This window comes from Cavia porcellus, unplaced genomic scaffold, assembly GCF_034190915.1.
Source record: "Cavia porcellus strain 051 isolate PalLab524CR breed Dunkin Hartley unplaced genomic scaffold, mCavPor4.1 scaffold_7, whole genome shotgun sequence".
Classification (NCBI taxonomy): Eukaryota; Metazoa; Chordata; class Mammalia; order Rodentia; family Caviidae; genus Cavia; species Cavia porcellus.
This window is the reverse complement of record NW_026947490.1, coordinates 80,582,277-80,595,753: the sequence shown is the minus strand read 5'-3', so window position 1 is coordinate 80,595,753 and position 13,477 is coordinate 80,582,277. Positions and strand designations below refer to the sequence as shown.

Below are 13,477 nucleotides of genomic sequence, written 5' to 3'. Positions count from 1 at the left end.
GCAACATCTAGAGCATTTCATCTGCAGCTGTATTTACTTAAATGTCTGTTTCTCCATAACCCAAGAGGAGGAGCCAGGTTCTTACTCATTGTTGAAATTTCTAGCACATAGCACAGTGTCTACCAAACAGTAGGTAAAAGTAGGTATTTGAGTTTATTAAGTAACACTAAGATTAAAATTCTCAGTGGCTCAAAATAAATATTCTGGATCTTATTTCTGGAGTGCTTAAATATGTCTGTAACATTTACCAGTAAAATATAACCATTTTAAGATTTTAAAAATGAAGTGTTTAATGAATGAATTTGAGCTGGTTGAGTACTGACCAGGCATGATCCCTAAGTCTGACATCTAATCCAAAGACTTCCAAACTCTGACCTCAAAGAGTTCACGGCTTGGAAGAAAAATATTACTTCTTGTCTCTTAGTGAAAATATAAAGGAAATAAAAAGGAAATTTCAAATCATTTGCCATCTAAATAAAGTCTGGGGGAAAGGGATATAAGCAGACCTTACCTAGAGGTCACTTTTCCTGAAGCAATGTTGACATGTGGTCATCTGTCCTAGGTACTGTCATTTTTCTTCATCGGTCTGATGTCCATGATGATACCCCTGTGCAGGTTCTTTGGGGCCCTGATTGCTGTCTGTCTCATCATGGGTCTCTTTGATGGATGCTTCATTTCCATCATGGCCCCCATTGCCTTTGCATTGGTTGGGGCCCAGGATGTTTCCCAAGCAATTGGATTCCTGCTCGGACTCATGTCAATACCTATGACCGTTGGCCCACCAGTTGCAGGTAAATATGATTCTCCAGTAGTTATATGAACTCTGAACATTCTCTATTTTTGGTCCTTCGCCATATTTTCATGTCAAATGTTTTATAATTCATTAATTATTGATCCTTTTATTTTTGTGTGTGTGCCTTAGCTATAAATAATATGTTGAAAAAGATTTCGAGGAAATTCCTGTTTTCCTTAGGTAGCAAAAAAGTGTGTAACAACATTTAGGAATTAAGCATTCCATTTTTTTATGTTGTTGGGGATTGAACTGAAGGCCTTGCCCATAGTAGGTAAGGTAAGCACTACACCATGAGCGGTATCTCCAGCAAAATTCTACTTTGGGTTTTTGGCAGGGTGGGGAGGGTGTTGAGGACTGAACCCAGGACTTGGGGCATGCTGAGCGTCAATTCTGCTGATAACCCCAGCTGCTTAGCTTCTCACAATTCCCATATTTGAATTGTTACATGCTTTAGACTTGTTAGAGAAATAGGAGCATGTTTTTTAAAAAATATGAAGATTCTGAGAGATTGCTAAATATATATGCTTTGTGAAAGATGTCCCCCTGAGGAATGTTTGAAAAATAACAATCAGTAGAAACAATTCAATTGTTTTATCAGTGTATGAGTGGGAAACAAAAACGTGACATATGTTACTGAAATTGTACGGACAGAGGGCACTTGGATGGGGAGGTGACTGGTCTGCTGCCCTCAGAGGCACACCTGTTCTCGCTTGGTGATAGTTTTTTCCCTTTCCAGGGTTACTCCGTGACAAGTTGGGTTCCTATAACGTGGCGTTCTACCTCGCGGGAGTCCCTCCCCTTATTGGAGGTGCTATTCTTTGTTTTATCCCATGGATCCACAGTAGGAAGCAGAGAAAGATCCAGAAAGCCACTGGAGGAGAAAAGATGGAGAAGATGCTGGGGAATGAGAACTCTCTGGTGTCAAGCTCATCTGAAATCTTCAAGAAAGACTCAGATTCTGTTATTTAATGTCTTATATACCTCCACCAGACTGGACTTGCTTTTGAATTCTAAGCAAGTTTTCATTTTATATGAATTGCAAATTTCTTATTTTTTTAATCACATCCTTGGAATAGCACAACATGTTTTCTTCCACCAAGTAGCTATCTGATATTTCCAAAAATCTGAGGGAAGAGACTCTGTTACAAGAAAACATGTCCTAAAGTCAAATACTGTTGAAGATTTGAAGCTATCTCTGTAAAAGGCAACTCTGGAACTGTGAATACTATTTAAGCCTGTAAAATATTTTAAAATACCTCAAGCTATACCGGAAGGGTTACAGTTTGGTTAGAACTGGAAATACTTTGTTTGTTGTCTCACGTAGTGTCTTAAGCTCCGGTACTTCTGTTTTAAATTCTACTCTTTGGAAACATTTTGTGAAATGTACGCCTGTACTCTAGGCAACACCTAAACTGCAGAACTATGTGAAAATTGCCCTCCTGCTGCTCACTAAGCTGCGGAATTAGGGTATTGTGATTTGTTCCAGGGTGGGGTGACCTGGGAGCAGATGCTAGTGGTGTATTTAACCTGAATGTGTGAGGAGAGGAGGCTCCTTCTGAAGGGGAAGAGCAGTTTGCCTCCACATGTGTTTGCTTCATTTGTCTTTGCAGTGTGTTTTGCTCAAGTAGTCAAAACATCCCAAACTTACAATTTTGTTAAAACAATAAAATACAACAGAATGCATGAAAGCTATTCTGAAAATTAACTAAGAATATTTCTGACTTTTGGATTTATTAGCACTGACACTTAAAATTCTCATTGAACATTACCAAATAGTTGAAGGCACAAGTTGGAACGAGGGGCAAAGCCCTTTTTTTTTGTGAATAAAATACTATTCTGACATAAACAATTGCTTAAATTGGTTTATGAAATTAATAAGTCTTAAATTGTGAAAAGTATTTATAAAGAGAATCCCTATAGTTTCGAGTTTTATAGCAAAATTTGCATCAGGTGTGCAGTCATGTACTGCTTAGTGACAGGGATGTTTTGTCTAAAGCTCCATCTGTTCCTAAACCACCTGTGAGGTGAGAAGGTGTCCTGCTGTCTCACTGCTTCTGTCTTCTCTCCAGAAGAGCAGAGCCCTGTGGTTCTCTGTCCAGGCAAGGAGGGGGCTCCCTGGAGAAACGTAGGGTGCAGTTGTGGGTCTGAGGGTGGCAGGTGGAGACAGGAAGGGAGGCTGTTAACTCAACATTGGAAACCAAGTGACTTGGTTTTCAGCTTTCTCATCCGCCACCTTGAAAGCTCATCGTGTAAATACTAAATGCAGAATTCATTTTCATAGTATTTTAGTGACAGGGATTTTGATTGTGAGTCTGTTCGGCAACACAGTGCGCCGTCCACACAGCTGCTTCATCCTCCTCCTAATAGTTCCATGGCAGGAGTCTTGGGGAGTTTGCTTGCAGAAAGTTCTATTGCAGAAAACAGACATGCCACACACTGACCATACCACCCTTTCATGTTCTTACTGTAAGTTTTTCAGAAAGGATTTAGACATAATAACATAATATACTCTGTAGTAGTCCTTCACTGATTCTTCTCATTGTCTACAAGATTACATCCTTGTTGTTAAAAAGCTTTAAAAAAAAAAAAAGACTAGTTACCAAACCTACATTATAAAAGTTAATTTCTAAAAGTTTTAGCACAGATTTCTAAAGATCCCTCACATTTTACAGAAAGATAATTTTAAAATGGGAAATTAACTTTGTAAGGACCTCCAAAATGTTTTTCCTTCCAAAATTTAGCTAATTTTGGAGCAAGAGAAGGTAATAAATCTGAACTCTAAACATTTGGTCTTGCTGAGTTACTTTTCACTTTAAAACATCAAAGTGGCTTAAGGTTTTAAAATAAAAATTTAGATTTCAGCATACTGTGTTGGTATATAATTTACACATATAATTTTCAGCTTAATAGAATGAATCAAACTCAATCTATAACACTAAAAAAGTTCTGCTGTAGTAGATGCTTGTGAAGGGAACTATAATCATTTAAAGTTAGAAAAGGATAAAACAAGCAAAATTCCTTTAAGTAAATATTTAGAAACGTTTGGTAAGAAAAGTTCCACAGATCTAAAATACACAAACCAAAAATATGAAAATACTTATCTATAAAGATTTGTATTCTAGATTAAGAAAATATTTGTAAAAATCCTAATTTTTTTTTTTTTTTTTTGGAAACATGGTCTCACTATGTATTTCAGGCTGGCCTTGACTTCACTGTGTAGCCCAAGCTGGCTTTAAACATGCTGTGATCCTCCTGCCTCAGCCTCCCAAGTGCGGGGGTTATAGGCATATACCACCAAATCCAGCAAATACTAATTTCTGAACACTTACTGTTACAGTATAGTGACTTGATACAACTATTTGCATTCAATCCAGGCACTTTTCTGAGAATATACAGTGTCAGAATTTTTTAAAAATCTCATCATCCTACCTGTGATAAGACTCAGTAAACCCTCATATTCAAAAAGTTCTAGTGTTTGAGGGCAACAATAACGTAAGGGAGGATTCATTATTCCTAGCAACTCAGGATCAGATACTATAGTAACAGATGCCCAGGTTGCTCCCAGAAATATTTTGCTTAACTGTCATTTCATTGGATATTGTTGGGTCCATCAGTTATTATTACTCTTTTATTCACAATTTATAAATGTTTATCATAGCTATAACACTTTATAGCACTGCTATGACTTTGTTTCCACTGAAAATTGCACAGTGTTAATAACAAGCATCCAGTTCCATTCATAAATAGAAATAAGACTTCACTTGTATTTCATGATCCATATACATCAGTTTATATATGTTTGTAGATAATCCTATAGGTTCCACCCAACTATGGAGAAACCTTTAATGATTTTAGCTTCAATTTCCCACACTTGGGAAGCAAATGTACACTTAATTATAAGCAGTAAACATTCTTCAGAAAATTAAGCTTTTGAACTGCTATTAAGCATGTTTTAATTTATACCTGTGTTATATGCCCCTTGCTCAGATAATTTTTAATGTTTGCCAACAGAAAATGTGACACGAGATTTGGGGGAAGCGCCTGTCCTATGGGTGACTCCGAGGGGTGTCTTGTGCTGGGCGGCCACATTCTTTATCGTATGTATCCTTTCTCTTACCCTTCCCGTTTTCCTCATCAGTCTTTTGTACATTTCCTTTCCTCTAAGATCCTTCAAAGGCATGGTGTCCAGTAACACTCTTGCTTAGCTGCACTTTTGCTGAGCTGCACTACTTACTTCCTGGTCCCCACACTTTCACGGAAGAATCCCAACCAGTTTTGTGTTGTTGGAGAATAATTAGCCCGCAGTCTTCAGCTTACAGTCCAGTGATCTAGAATAAAAGTTTTAAAGTTCCACGATTAAAATATTTAAGCTTCATATCATTGTTATTTTTTGTGATAGATTCTAAAATTTTTGTTTAAGTGCTTTGAGGAAAAAATTGCCAAGTTTTTAATATTTTCAGAAAGCATAATTTTCACTTTGACTTTCATATTCCATGAAGGTTTTATTGAATCTTAGTCTTGAGAATACATCATGGAGAATAACTTGGAGCATACTGGGCCTCTCAAGCCTTTCTAGCAGCTGATCATTAGGAACATGTGGTTGGGTTATATTCTGTGACGAGTTGTGTTACAGTAAAATCGCAGAGTTTACTGATACAAGTAGAAATGCACAAGCTACTTAGCTCCAACTTTAACATATGTGAACAATTTGAGCAAGTGTAAGAAACCAGAGCATGTAATCCCACCGCTCTGAGGCTGAGGTAGAAAACTCAGTTTCATCTCAGCCTGGGTAAGGCAGTGAGATAGGGACCCTCTCTTGGCATAAAATACTTCACAAAGTACTGAGAACATAGTTCAGTGTGAAGCCTCCGGGTTCGACCCCCAGTAGGAGACTTTAAGAAGGGGAAGGGGTTAGCTCAGCAGCACAGCACTTGCCTGGCAAGCACGAGATCGTGAATTCAATCGTCAGTACTTAAAAAAAAAAAAAAAAAAAAAAAACAAAAGGTGGGAGGGAACACTGTTCTAGAGGTTTTAACAATGAAACTTCATTGTTTCTGGCATGAACATTAAGAAGGAACTTTTGTATTAAGTTTAAGGTTGTTACTTTTCCAGTGTGTTGTCTCCGAAGATGAAGTTTAGCTCTTTAAAAAGCAAAGGTCTTGTCATTATCAACACAAAAGAGCAGCTGGTCATTCTAACAACCCTGCGGTGTGGCGGCCCAGACTCTAGAAGAGTGTTGCTCTCTTATCTTACTAGTTTAGGTTCATATGCTCACTGATTTTTATTGACTGTTTGCTCTGATGTCCATAAAAAGACTCTGGAGCTGAGTTTGAGACTAGGACCAGGACTAAGTAATAAGGTGGACACACAGTTCCTGGGCTCACTGTGGTGTCACAGCCGTGTCCATGTTTATTTGTTGGCAAAAATTCTTTATGTCTAAATAAACTGTAGTAGGGTTTAGTTCTCAAAAGGAAAGGCCAGCTGTCCGTAGTTACCTTTAAAAACTGCACACATGTGGGAGTCATAGTCTTTGAACCACCATAGATGACTTTACAGATGATGCCTGAGGAAATAAAGACCCACGTCACGAAGCTTTGAATCGCTTTGAGAAACCTTGAAACTTAGGGCATAGTTTACCTATCTTGTCCTTTTTAAACTGTCAAGAGTTTAAATAATGAAACTTTTTTATCATCTCAATCACTATTCATTCAGGGAAATCTGGTTTAAAGGTCAATAGATCTTTCTAAATGATTACAAGCTCGATTGTGGGGGGCTAGTCCCATTTCCTTGACAGATTCAGAATAATGTGAGAGGCTGACTCATTTCCCAGACAAGATTTCAGTATTTCTAACTAGTAAGAGACCATGGGAGGGGACAGCACCTTTCTGAGAACTTGATGCCCAGGCTCACTGATTGCATCATGACAGTTCACCTACCTCAGCTTTCAACCAAAGACTCTGCTCAGCCAACTCCTGCTTCATCAGAGGATGCTCCGGTGATTCAGGATTCAAAAGCAAAATAAACTAGTACAAGTTGTAAATGGGATCTGAATTTCAGCAAAATTTCTTTAGTACTTTTTTCTTAGACATAGATGTTAAACGGACAAATAAGGAATCACAACTAATATGACCTGTGAACCAGACAAAAGACAAAAATTGAAAATATTTGTTAGACATAGCAATGAACATTTGCTAAAATGCTTCATCTGTGGCTTTTAAATTGTGCTAGTGAAGAAAAAGCCTGTTTTCATTGGCAGAAGGACAGGTGACCTCTGATGGTACACAGTCATATACAAACCTCACAATTCACACACTAAACTTCTGTAAGGTGCTTTTTTCCTAGTGGGACAGGGACCATGGCAATGAACTTTTGTCTCTAGAGTTCTGTAAAAAGCTGTCTTTGGGTCTGAGAACATGTAGGACTTAGCCCGTAAGTTCCCAGTGTAAAGATGTCTTCTTGCCTTTCGGTGTGAGTGCTGTAACAAGAGTGTTGTGGAATTGAGTGTCACTAAGCATATATGTGACAGGAACTATCCATAGAGAATAAATATATCATTTTATATCAAATTACTTTAGTGTCTGTCATATGACTTTTGTTCTTTGCTAGATAACATTTTAAAATATTAATCAGTTTGTGAATATGGTAAATGTGTGAAAACACAGAAACTTTCTGCTATGATCGTTCCTAATGGATTGCAGTCTCTTTCATGTTTCAGTCTGTACCAGGATATTATTTCAGGGAGCGAGGATTTATAATTCAGGGAGTTCTATTTTGATCCCACACTATGGACTCTACAAAGAAAGATTAGATCGAGATTATTAGTGCTAAACTTCAGTTCCTTTCAAAAACCTTTTTTTTTAAAAATATAATACAAATGCATAGACCCAACAATACTATACACATTGCATTTTGTATACATCTGAGAACAAAACTTCACTTTTAAAATGATTAGTGAAGTCAAGTATATAATTTTGTTAACACTGAAGTATTTAAATTATGAGTCACACAAGAAAATGATCAGTAAATGAAAACCTTCTGATGGTCATGGCCTTCCAAGGTAATAAGTGTTAAAAAAAAATCACCATGTCAATATTTTGAGCACAAAGCAAGCTATTTCTATGATTCTGAGGGAATGTGAACAGTTTGCATGTATAGGAGCTTGCTGAAGCAGACATTTGAACATGTGATGCTACTCCGTTGTCTTTTGTCTAAAATCAGTGGGGGGGGTCATCAGCTTAAAACTTGAAGAGTGGGTTGCTCAGTTATATTTTTATCATTTTAAAAATTTCTCACTGAAAGTCTCATTGTTCATCTTCAGATTTAACAGAGAGACTTAAATTAGTAGGCACTGCATCTCAGTCCGTGTGCGTAATCTGCCTGACAGTTTGTCAAGGGCTTCTAGCACCACAGTTGCGGATGAAAATTCATGTCATATTAGACACCCTAATGTTCCTGAAAGCAGATATCTAGGCCAGCTTTCAAAAGACTGCTTTAATTGTATTTTGACTATTTTATCAAGTTAAGTCAGGAAAACACTATCACCTTCCTAGTTTAAAAGCCACGCTTTTGTAATTGAGTATCCTGGATTCACTAGCAGTGACTTTCTAATCTTAACGTGTGCTACACATGGACGGGAGAACTTCTTAATCACAGTTACAGCCCTTTAGTAGTAACTCTTAATGTAACCATTAACGTACTGCATTGTTTGAGAAGTGTAATACTTTACAAGCATCGCACAGTGCTTGGTAGCTTGCATTTTATCTGTTTATTGTCCTATCAGTTTAGCTTGAAAGTTAGACTGACAATAAATTAAACCCTGCAGTATTAGTGTGAGTTTGGATATATTAAGTATCTCTTAGTCTGTGTTTTTTCATGTCCATTTATTGTATTTTAAAGTTCATGTGAAAAGTATTTTAAATTATTTTGTATATTTTGAAAGTTAGAGAGACACCTTATCTTAGACAACAGACCCAAATTATTCCAGGCACACGTGTGCACCACATTGCATCTCTCCTCTCTGTCCTGTTTGGGATGCCACTGCTGGCACAGTAGTTGTTGAAATACAGATCACTATGCTAAAGGATCATTCTGGATCTGACCAGTATATGGTATTTTAGTGCTTTTTAAATTTATGTTTTGTTGCAAAGAGTATAATTTGTAATTCTTTTAAATAATGTGCAATTGAATACAAAATATTTTTTAATGAAAAGAGCTTTGTAATCATCTGAAAAATATGATCATTTTACTGTGGAAAAATGTGATATTTTCAATAAATGCAATAAAATTTTTAGCAAAATTCTTTAAAGCTTTGTTATATTTATGGAATTTCCCAGGTAGAAGGGAAGAAAAATAACTGAAATGAGTCTATATTGAATGAAAGATTAATAACCACCTGCTTTTTAAGCTGCTCTCTCCCCTTCCCTCTCTGCCGCCCTGGGGGTTGAACTGAGAAAGATGAGCACAGAGTGAGCTCGGCCTCCTCCTTTTATGCTTTGAGACGGGTTCGCTCCAGGTTCTTCAGGCTGGGCTTGAACTTGTGATCCATCCGCCTCCCACATTGCTGGCATTACACTTCCATGCCCAGCTCTACATCTTTTTTCATGAAGACTTTGATAATCATTTGGAGAATAAGACCATTTCACCATGGAAAAATGGGATATTTTCGGTAAATATTATGCCAATATTCTGTAACATGCTTTTTTTCACTTAACATTTATAGATATCCTTCCTGTGCCAGGGTTCAAGGATGGTGTCCCCAAAAGGCTCATGTGTTGAGGGCTTGACCCTCAGTGGTGCAGCGTTCTGAGGAAGGCTTGGAGGGGTGGCTGAATGGTGAGGGCTTTAACATCATTTGTGGATGGCCTGCAACAGCATGGGCTGTTTCTCTTCTGCCATGACATTCTGCCTTGGAGGCAGCACACTGTGGCCTGAAACCTCTACAAACTGTAAGCTGAAATAAACCTCTCCTCCTTGAACTTGTTGCTGTTGTGTATTCTGTCTCAGCAATGAGAAAAGTAAGACATCTGGATTAATTTCATAATGATAAACATCATTGCCATGAACAATACAATAGCTAAAGCTTTATGTTCACTTTTATTTTCTTTAGGCCAAAATCCTAGTAGAACTGAGTAGAAAAGCAACCTTTGCAGTTGTTTTTCTCCTCCTCCTCTTCCTCCTCCTGCTCCTCCCGTGTTCCCCTCCCTTATTTCTGCACCTCCCCCTCCCACTTTTCTCTCTTCCTTATTCTTATTTTATAGTACTGGGGAAGGAACTCAGGGCTTTTGCACTGAGCTATATCGCCAACATCTCTCTCTTCCTTTTAAAAAAAAGTCTGAACCATGATCTTGGTAGGTCACTAAGTTGCCCAGAGTGGGTTCAGGTTTACAGCCCTTTTGGCTCGGCCTCCCCAAGTGCTGGGATTCCAGACATGCACCACACACGTGGGTTGTTTTTTTTTTAAATCTTGCAAACTAAAACTTTCATAGGTTACAAAGAACTTCATTGTAAAATATCACTGTTTTGAAATTGTTAAATATATATAACATAAAATTTCAATTTATCACTGGAACCTTTTTATCACTTTAACCCTTTTAATATGTAGTACATTGCACTACGCATTAAGGGTGTGTGTGCTGCTGTAACTCATCACCACCATCCCTGCTCGGACTGAAACTGTCCCTGGTGAACATGCCTGTTTCCCCTCCCCCAACACGTGCTAACCACTATTCTACTTTTGGTCTCTAAGAATTGGACTGAGGTACCTCACATGACCGAAATCATATATCTGTCTATGTTTACATTTTTATTACTAATACTAACGTAAACCACTCAGCCATTTGCATTTCCCTTTTGGGGGTTTGTCTATTCTTTTCCTCCTTGTATTTTCTATTGGGGTTGTTTACTATTTTCTTATTGATTTGTGAACACTCTTCATACATTAACTGTGGCCTTAATGTACACTGCTAAAAATTTTCCTTAGGGTCTTATTTATCTTTTTATATTTTTTCAAATTAGAGTTTTCATTGTTATAGATTCTATTTGTCTTAGTCTATTTGGGCTGCTATGACAAAATACTTCAGATTGGGTAACTTATGAATAACAGAAATTCAGGGCTAAGTGTAGAGCTCAATGTACTTCACATGTGTGGGGCCCTGGGTTCAATTTCCAATACACACATGCACATAAAACACACCGGTAAGAATAATAATAATAGAAATTTCTTAAAATTCTAGAAGTTAGGAAATCAAAGATTGAGGTACCAACAACTGTTAGTGTCTTGTGAGGGAAGGGCAAGGCAACCCCTTGAATCTCTTTTATAAAGGTAATAATGCCTCTTCTGAGGACTCCACTTTCATGACCAAATGACTTCTTAATACCAAGACACCAGAGGAGAGCCTGATGCTTCCCAAGAGGTGCTTGTAAAGCTTTTCTTTCCTCCACTTTTGCTAACCCTGGCTGCCCTAAACACCTTCCAGCTGCCAGGAAACGTTCACTTTGACTGTGGCAGCCCGGTAGGTTTCTCCCAGGTACCTTAGCCCTCCAGTTCTCTGGGTGACCCTGTCCCTCCGCAGCCTGATACCCGCACTGTGCTATGCAGGAGCCCCTCTATTCCCTGTGACTGAGCAGCACATCTGTGGCTGATTTCTATCTTGAAAGGAGTGGGCTGGTAGCACTAAAGACCACTGGCACTGAAAGCGGCCAACAGCAGTGGTAACACAGAAGGCAGCTGGCAGCCCGAGAATGGCGGGCAGGGATGGAGAGCTGCTAAGAGCTGCTGACTCTGGCTGTCTCCGTAGCTGCCAGCACCGGCAGTGTGAAGAGCTTCTGGGAGTAATAGGGAGAGCTGGCAACCCTGGGAAATGAGACCCACAGGCACTCAGAGTTTAGGGTCACAAACACTAAGTGATGCACTTTGCCTATCCTGATTTCTGACTGAGCTGAGCAAAAGAATCTTCAGCTGGTTACTATGGACTTTGGGGAGGGCACAGGCAGATAACACTGTCAGTGCTAATGCATCAGGAAGGCCTTCCGACCCCTGTTACAGAAATGTAATCTTACACTTCCTTCTAATATCCTTATGGCATTGTTTTCACATTAGATCTGTAAACCGGTTTAGTACCATGAGTGGTGTGAAGTTAGATTCTGTGTTGGTTAGCTTTCCAGAGCTGTGACAAAATACCTGAAAACCACTACTTCAGAGGAGGACAGCATATTTGGGCTCGTGGGTTCGGAGATGCTGGTTTATGGTCACTTGGCGCTGTGGTTTCTCCATACTGAGGTGGAACATCATAGTGGGGAGCCTGGTAGAGCAAAGGGGCTCAGTGCATGACAGACAGGAGGCAAAAGAGTAGAGAGGCCAGAGACAAGACAGACCCTTGCAAGGCCTGCCTCCCAGTGGCTGCATCCTCCAGCCAGGCCCTACCTCCTGGGGTTTCCATACCTGCCAACCCACCAAGTGATGAATCCATCAGTGGGTCAGTTCCATTGACAAGGTCAGAGCTTCCCAGTCTGATTACTTCTCAAAAGTCCCTCCTCTGAGGACTGCTGAGCTGGAGAGCAAGCCAAGGAGCCCTTGGGAGATGTTTCAGATCCAAACCATCACAGACCCCAGCCTCAGGCCACACGGCGCAATAGGAGACCCCAGGGTAGTGCATGGACTTTATGCTGAAGCACAGGGCTAGCCTAGTAAAACCTCACACTGCACGGGTCCTCACAGTGCCCACCCTAGGCCTGCCTGTAGACACAATGTCTGGAGTAGCCAGGCTGTCCAGATTTTCTGCTAGCTAGCAGCATGCATGACTGGTGGCAGTGATTTTAAGCCATGAGTCCACCACACCAAAACATAGCCCATAGCACTGTGGCCCTCGGTCCTACTCCAGCGTTGTGCTGCTCAGGGCAGGCTGTGGGCTTAGGGTGTGACACAACTACTGGGGGCCTAGGTGTGATTGGGGCTGGACCAGCCACAGTGATTCTGTCCAGCTCCAGGCCCTGGTCTTACAGGATAAGGCATCGGGGCTTAACCTGGTCCAGGGAGAGGCTTGGGATGAGCTGTTGTTGCACGTTCTTTCCTATTTCTGAGCAGTGGCACCAACAATACAGGTAGGGGAAACCCAGGCTTAAAATTGCCTTCTAGCGCGCAGCACTGCCAACAACCCACTTCCCGCCATTGGTTCTGAACGCCATCTAGTGCTGAAATAGTGGAAGTGAATACGGCCATAGTGGAAAATAAGCATCCTGCTTACAATTATGGAAAGGCAGGCACAAGGGAAACCCGATTATGAAAACAGGATGTATACCTGATCCTTAGTGTCTAGATAATATCACACAACCATGAATATCAAAACCTTCAGGCAATCATGATCTCACCTACTACTCAAAGTAAGATGACAAGAGCTGACTAGATAGTGATGAGTCTGGAAGAACGATCAGAGAATTTGAAACAACTGCTTATTGTAAAAAAATTCAGTGAGCTTCAGGGAAGCAGAAAAATTGTGCATACTCTAATACATAAAAGTGACAAAGAGATAAAAGAAAATGAACTACAAAAGCAAATTCTTGACCTGAAAAATACATTCAGCAAAACTCTATGTTTAACAGAAGGCATCACTAGCAGGAGGGACCAAGCAGACAAGCAGAGAGTGCACTTCTCTGTCTGTCCTTCCGGGAAGGCCTTGCGGATCAAAG

At 39.7% G+C, this 13,477-nt stretch overlaps 1 protein-coding gene and 1 long non-coding RNA gene across 4 annotated transcripts in view; one reads left to right on the top strand and one right to left on the bottom strand.

Moving 5' to 3' along the window:
• Slc16a10 (solute carrier family 16 member 10) overlaps positions 1 to 2,505 on the top strand; it is a 104,078-nt gene extending 101,573 nt beyond the window's left edge. Inside the window, exons 5-6 of the mRNA XM_003466442.5 lie at positions 563 to 791; positions 1,530 to 2,505. Coding sequence (XP_003466490.2) covers positions 563 to 791; positions 1,530 to 1,762 — 462 coding nt within the window. The 3' untranslated portion in view covers positions 1,763 to 2,505. The remainder of the gene's footprint in view (positions 1 to 562; positions 792 to 1,529) is intronic.
• A 1,978-nt stretch (positions 2,506 to 4,483) lies between these two features.
• The window catches only part of LOC134470337 (uncharacterized), a 53,567-nt gene continuing 44,573 nt past the window's right edge, over positions 4,484 to 13,477 (bottom strand). The window contains exons 1-5 of one of the 3 annotated variants that reach the window (XR_010048944.1): positions 11,973 to 12,245; positions 9,186 to 9,400; positions 6,730 to 6,923; positions 6,289 to 6,356; positions 4,484 to 5,121 (exon numbers count right to left, since the gene is read on the bottom strand). This is a non-coding gene — a long non-coding RNA (uncharacterized LOC134470337). Of the gene's footprint in view, positions 5,122 to 6,288; positions 6,357 to 6,729; positions 6,924 to 9,185; positions 9,966 to 11,972; positions 12,246 to 13,477 lie in introns of those variants that run through there. The other 2 variants (XR_010048942.1, XR_010048943.1) reach the window with 2 other exon arrangements.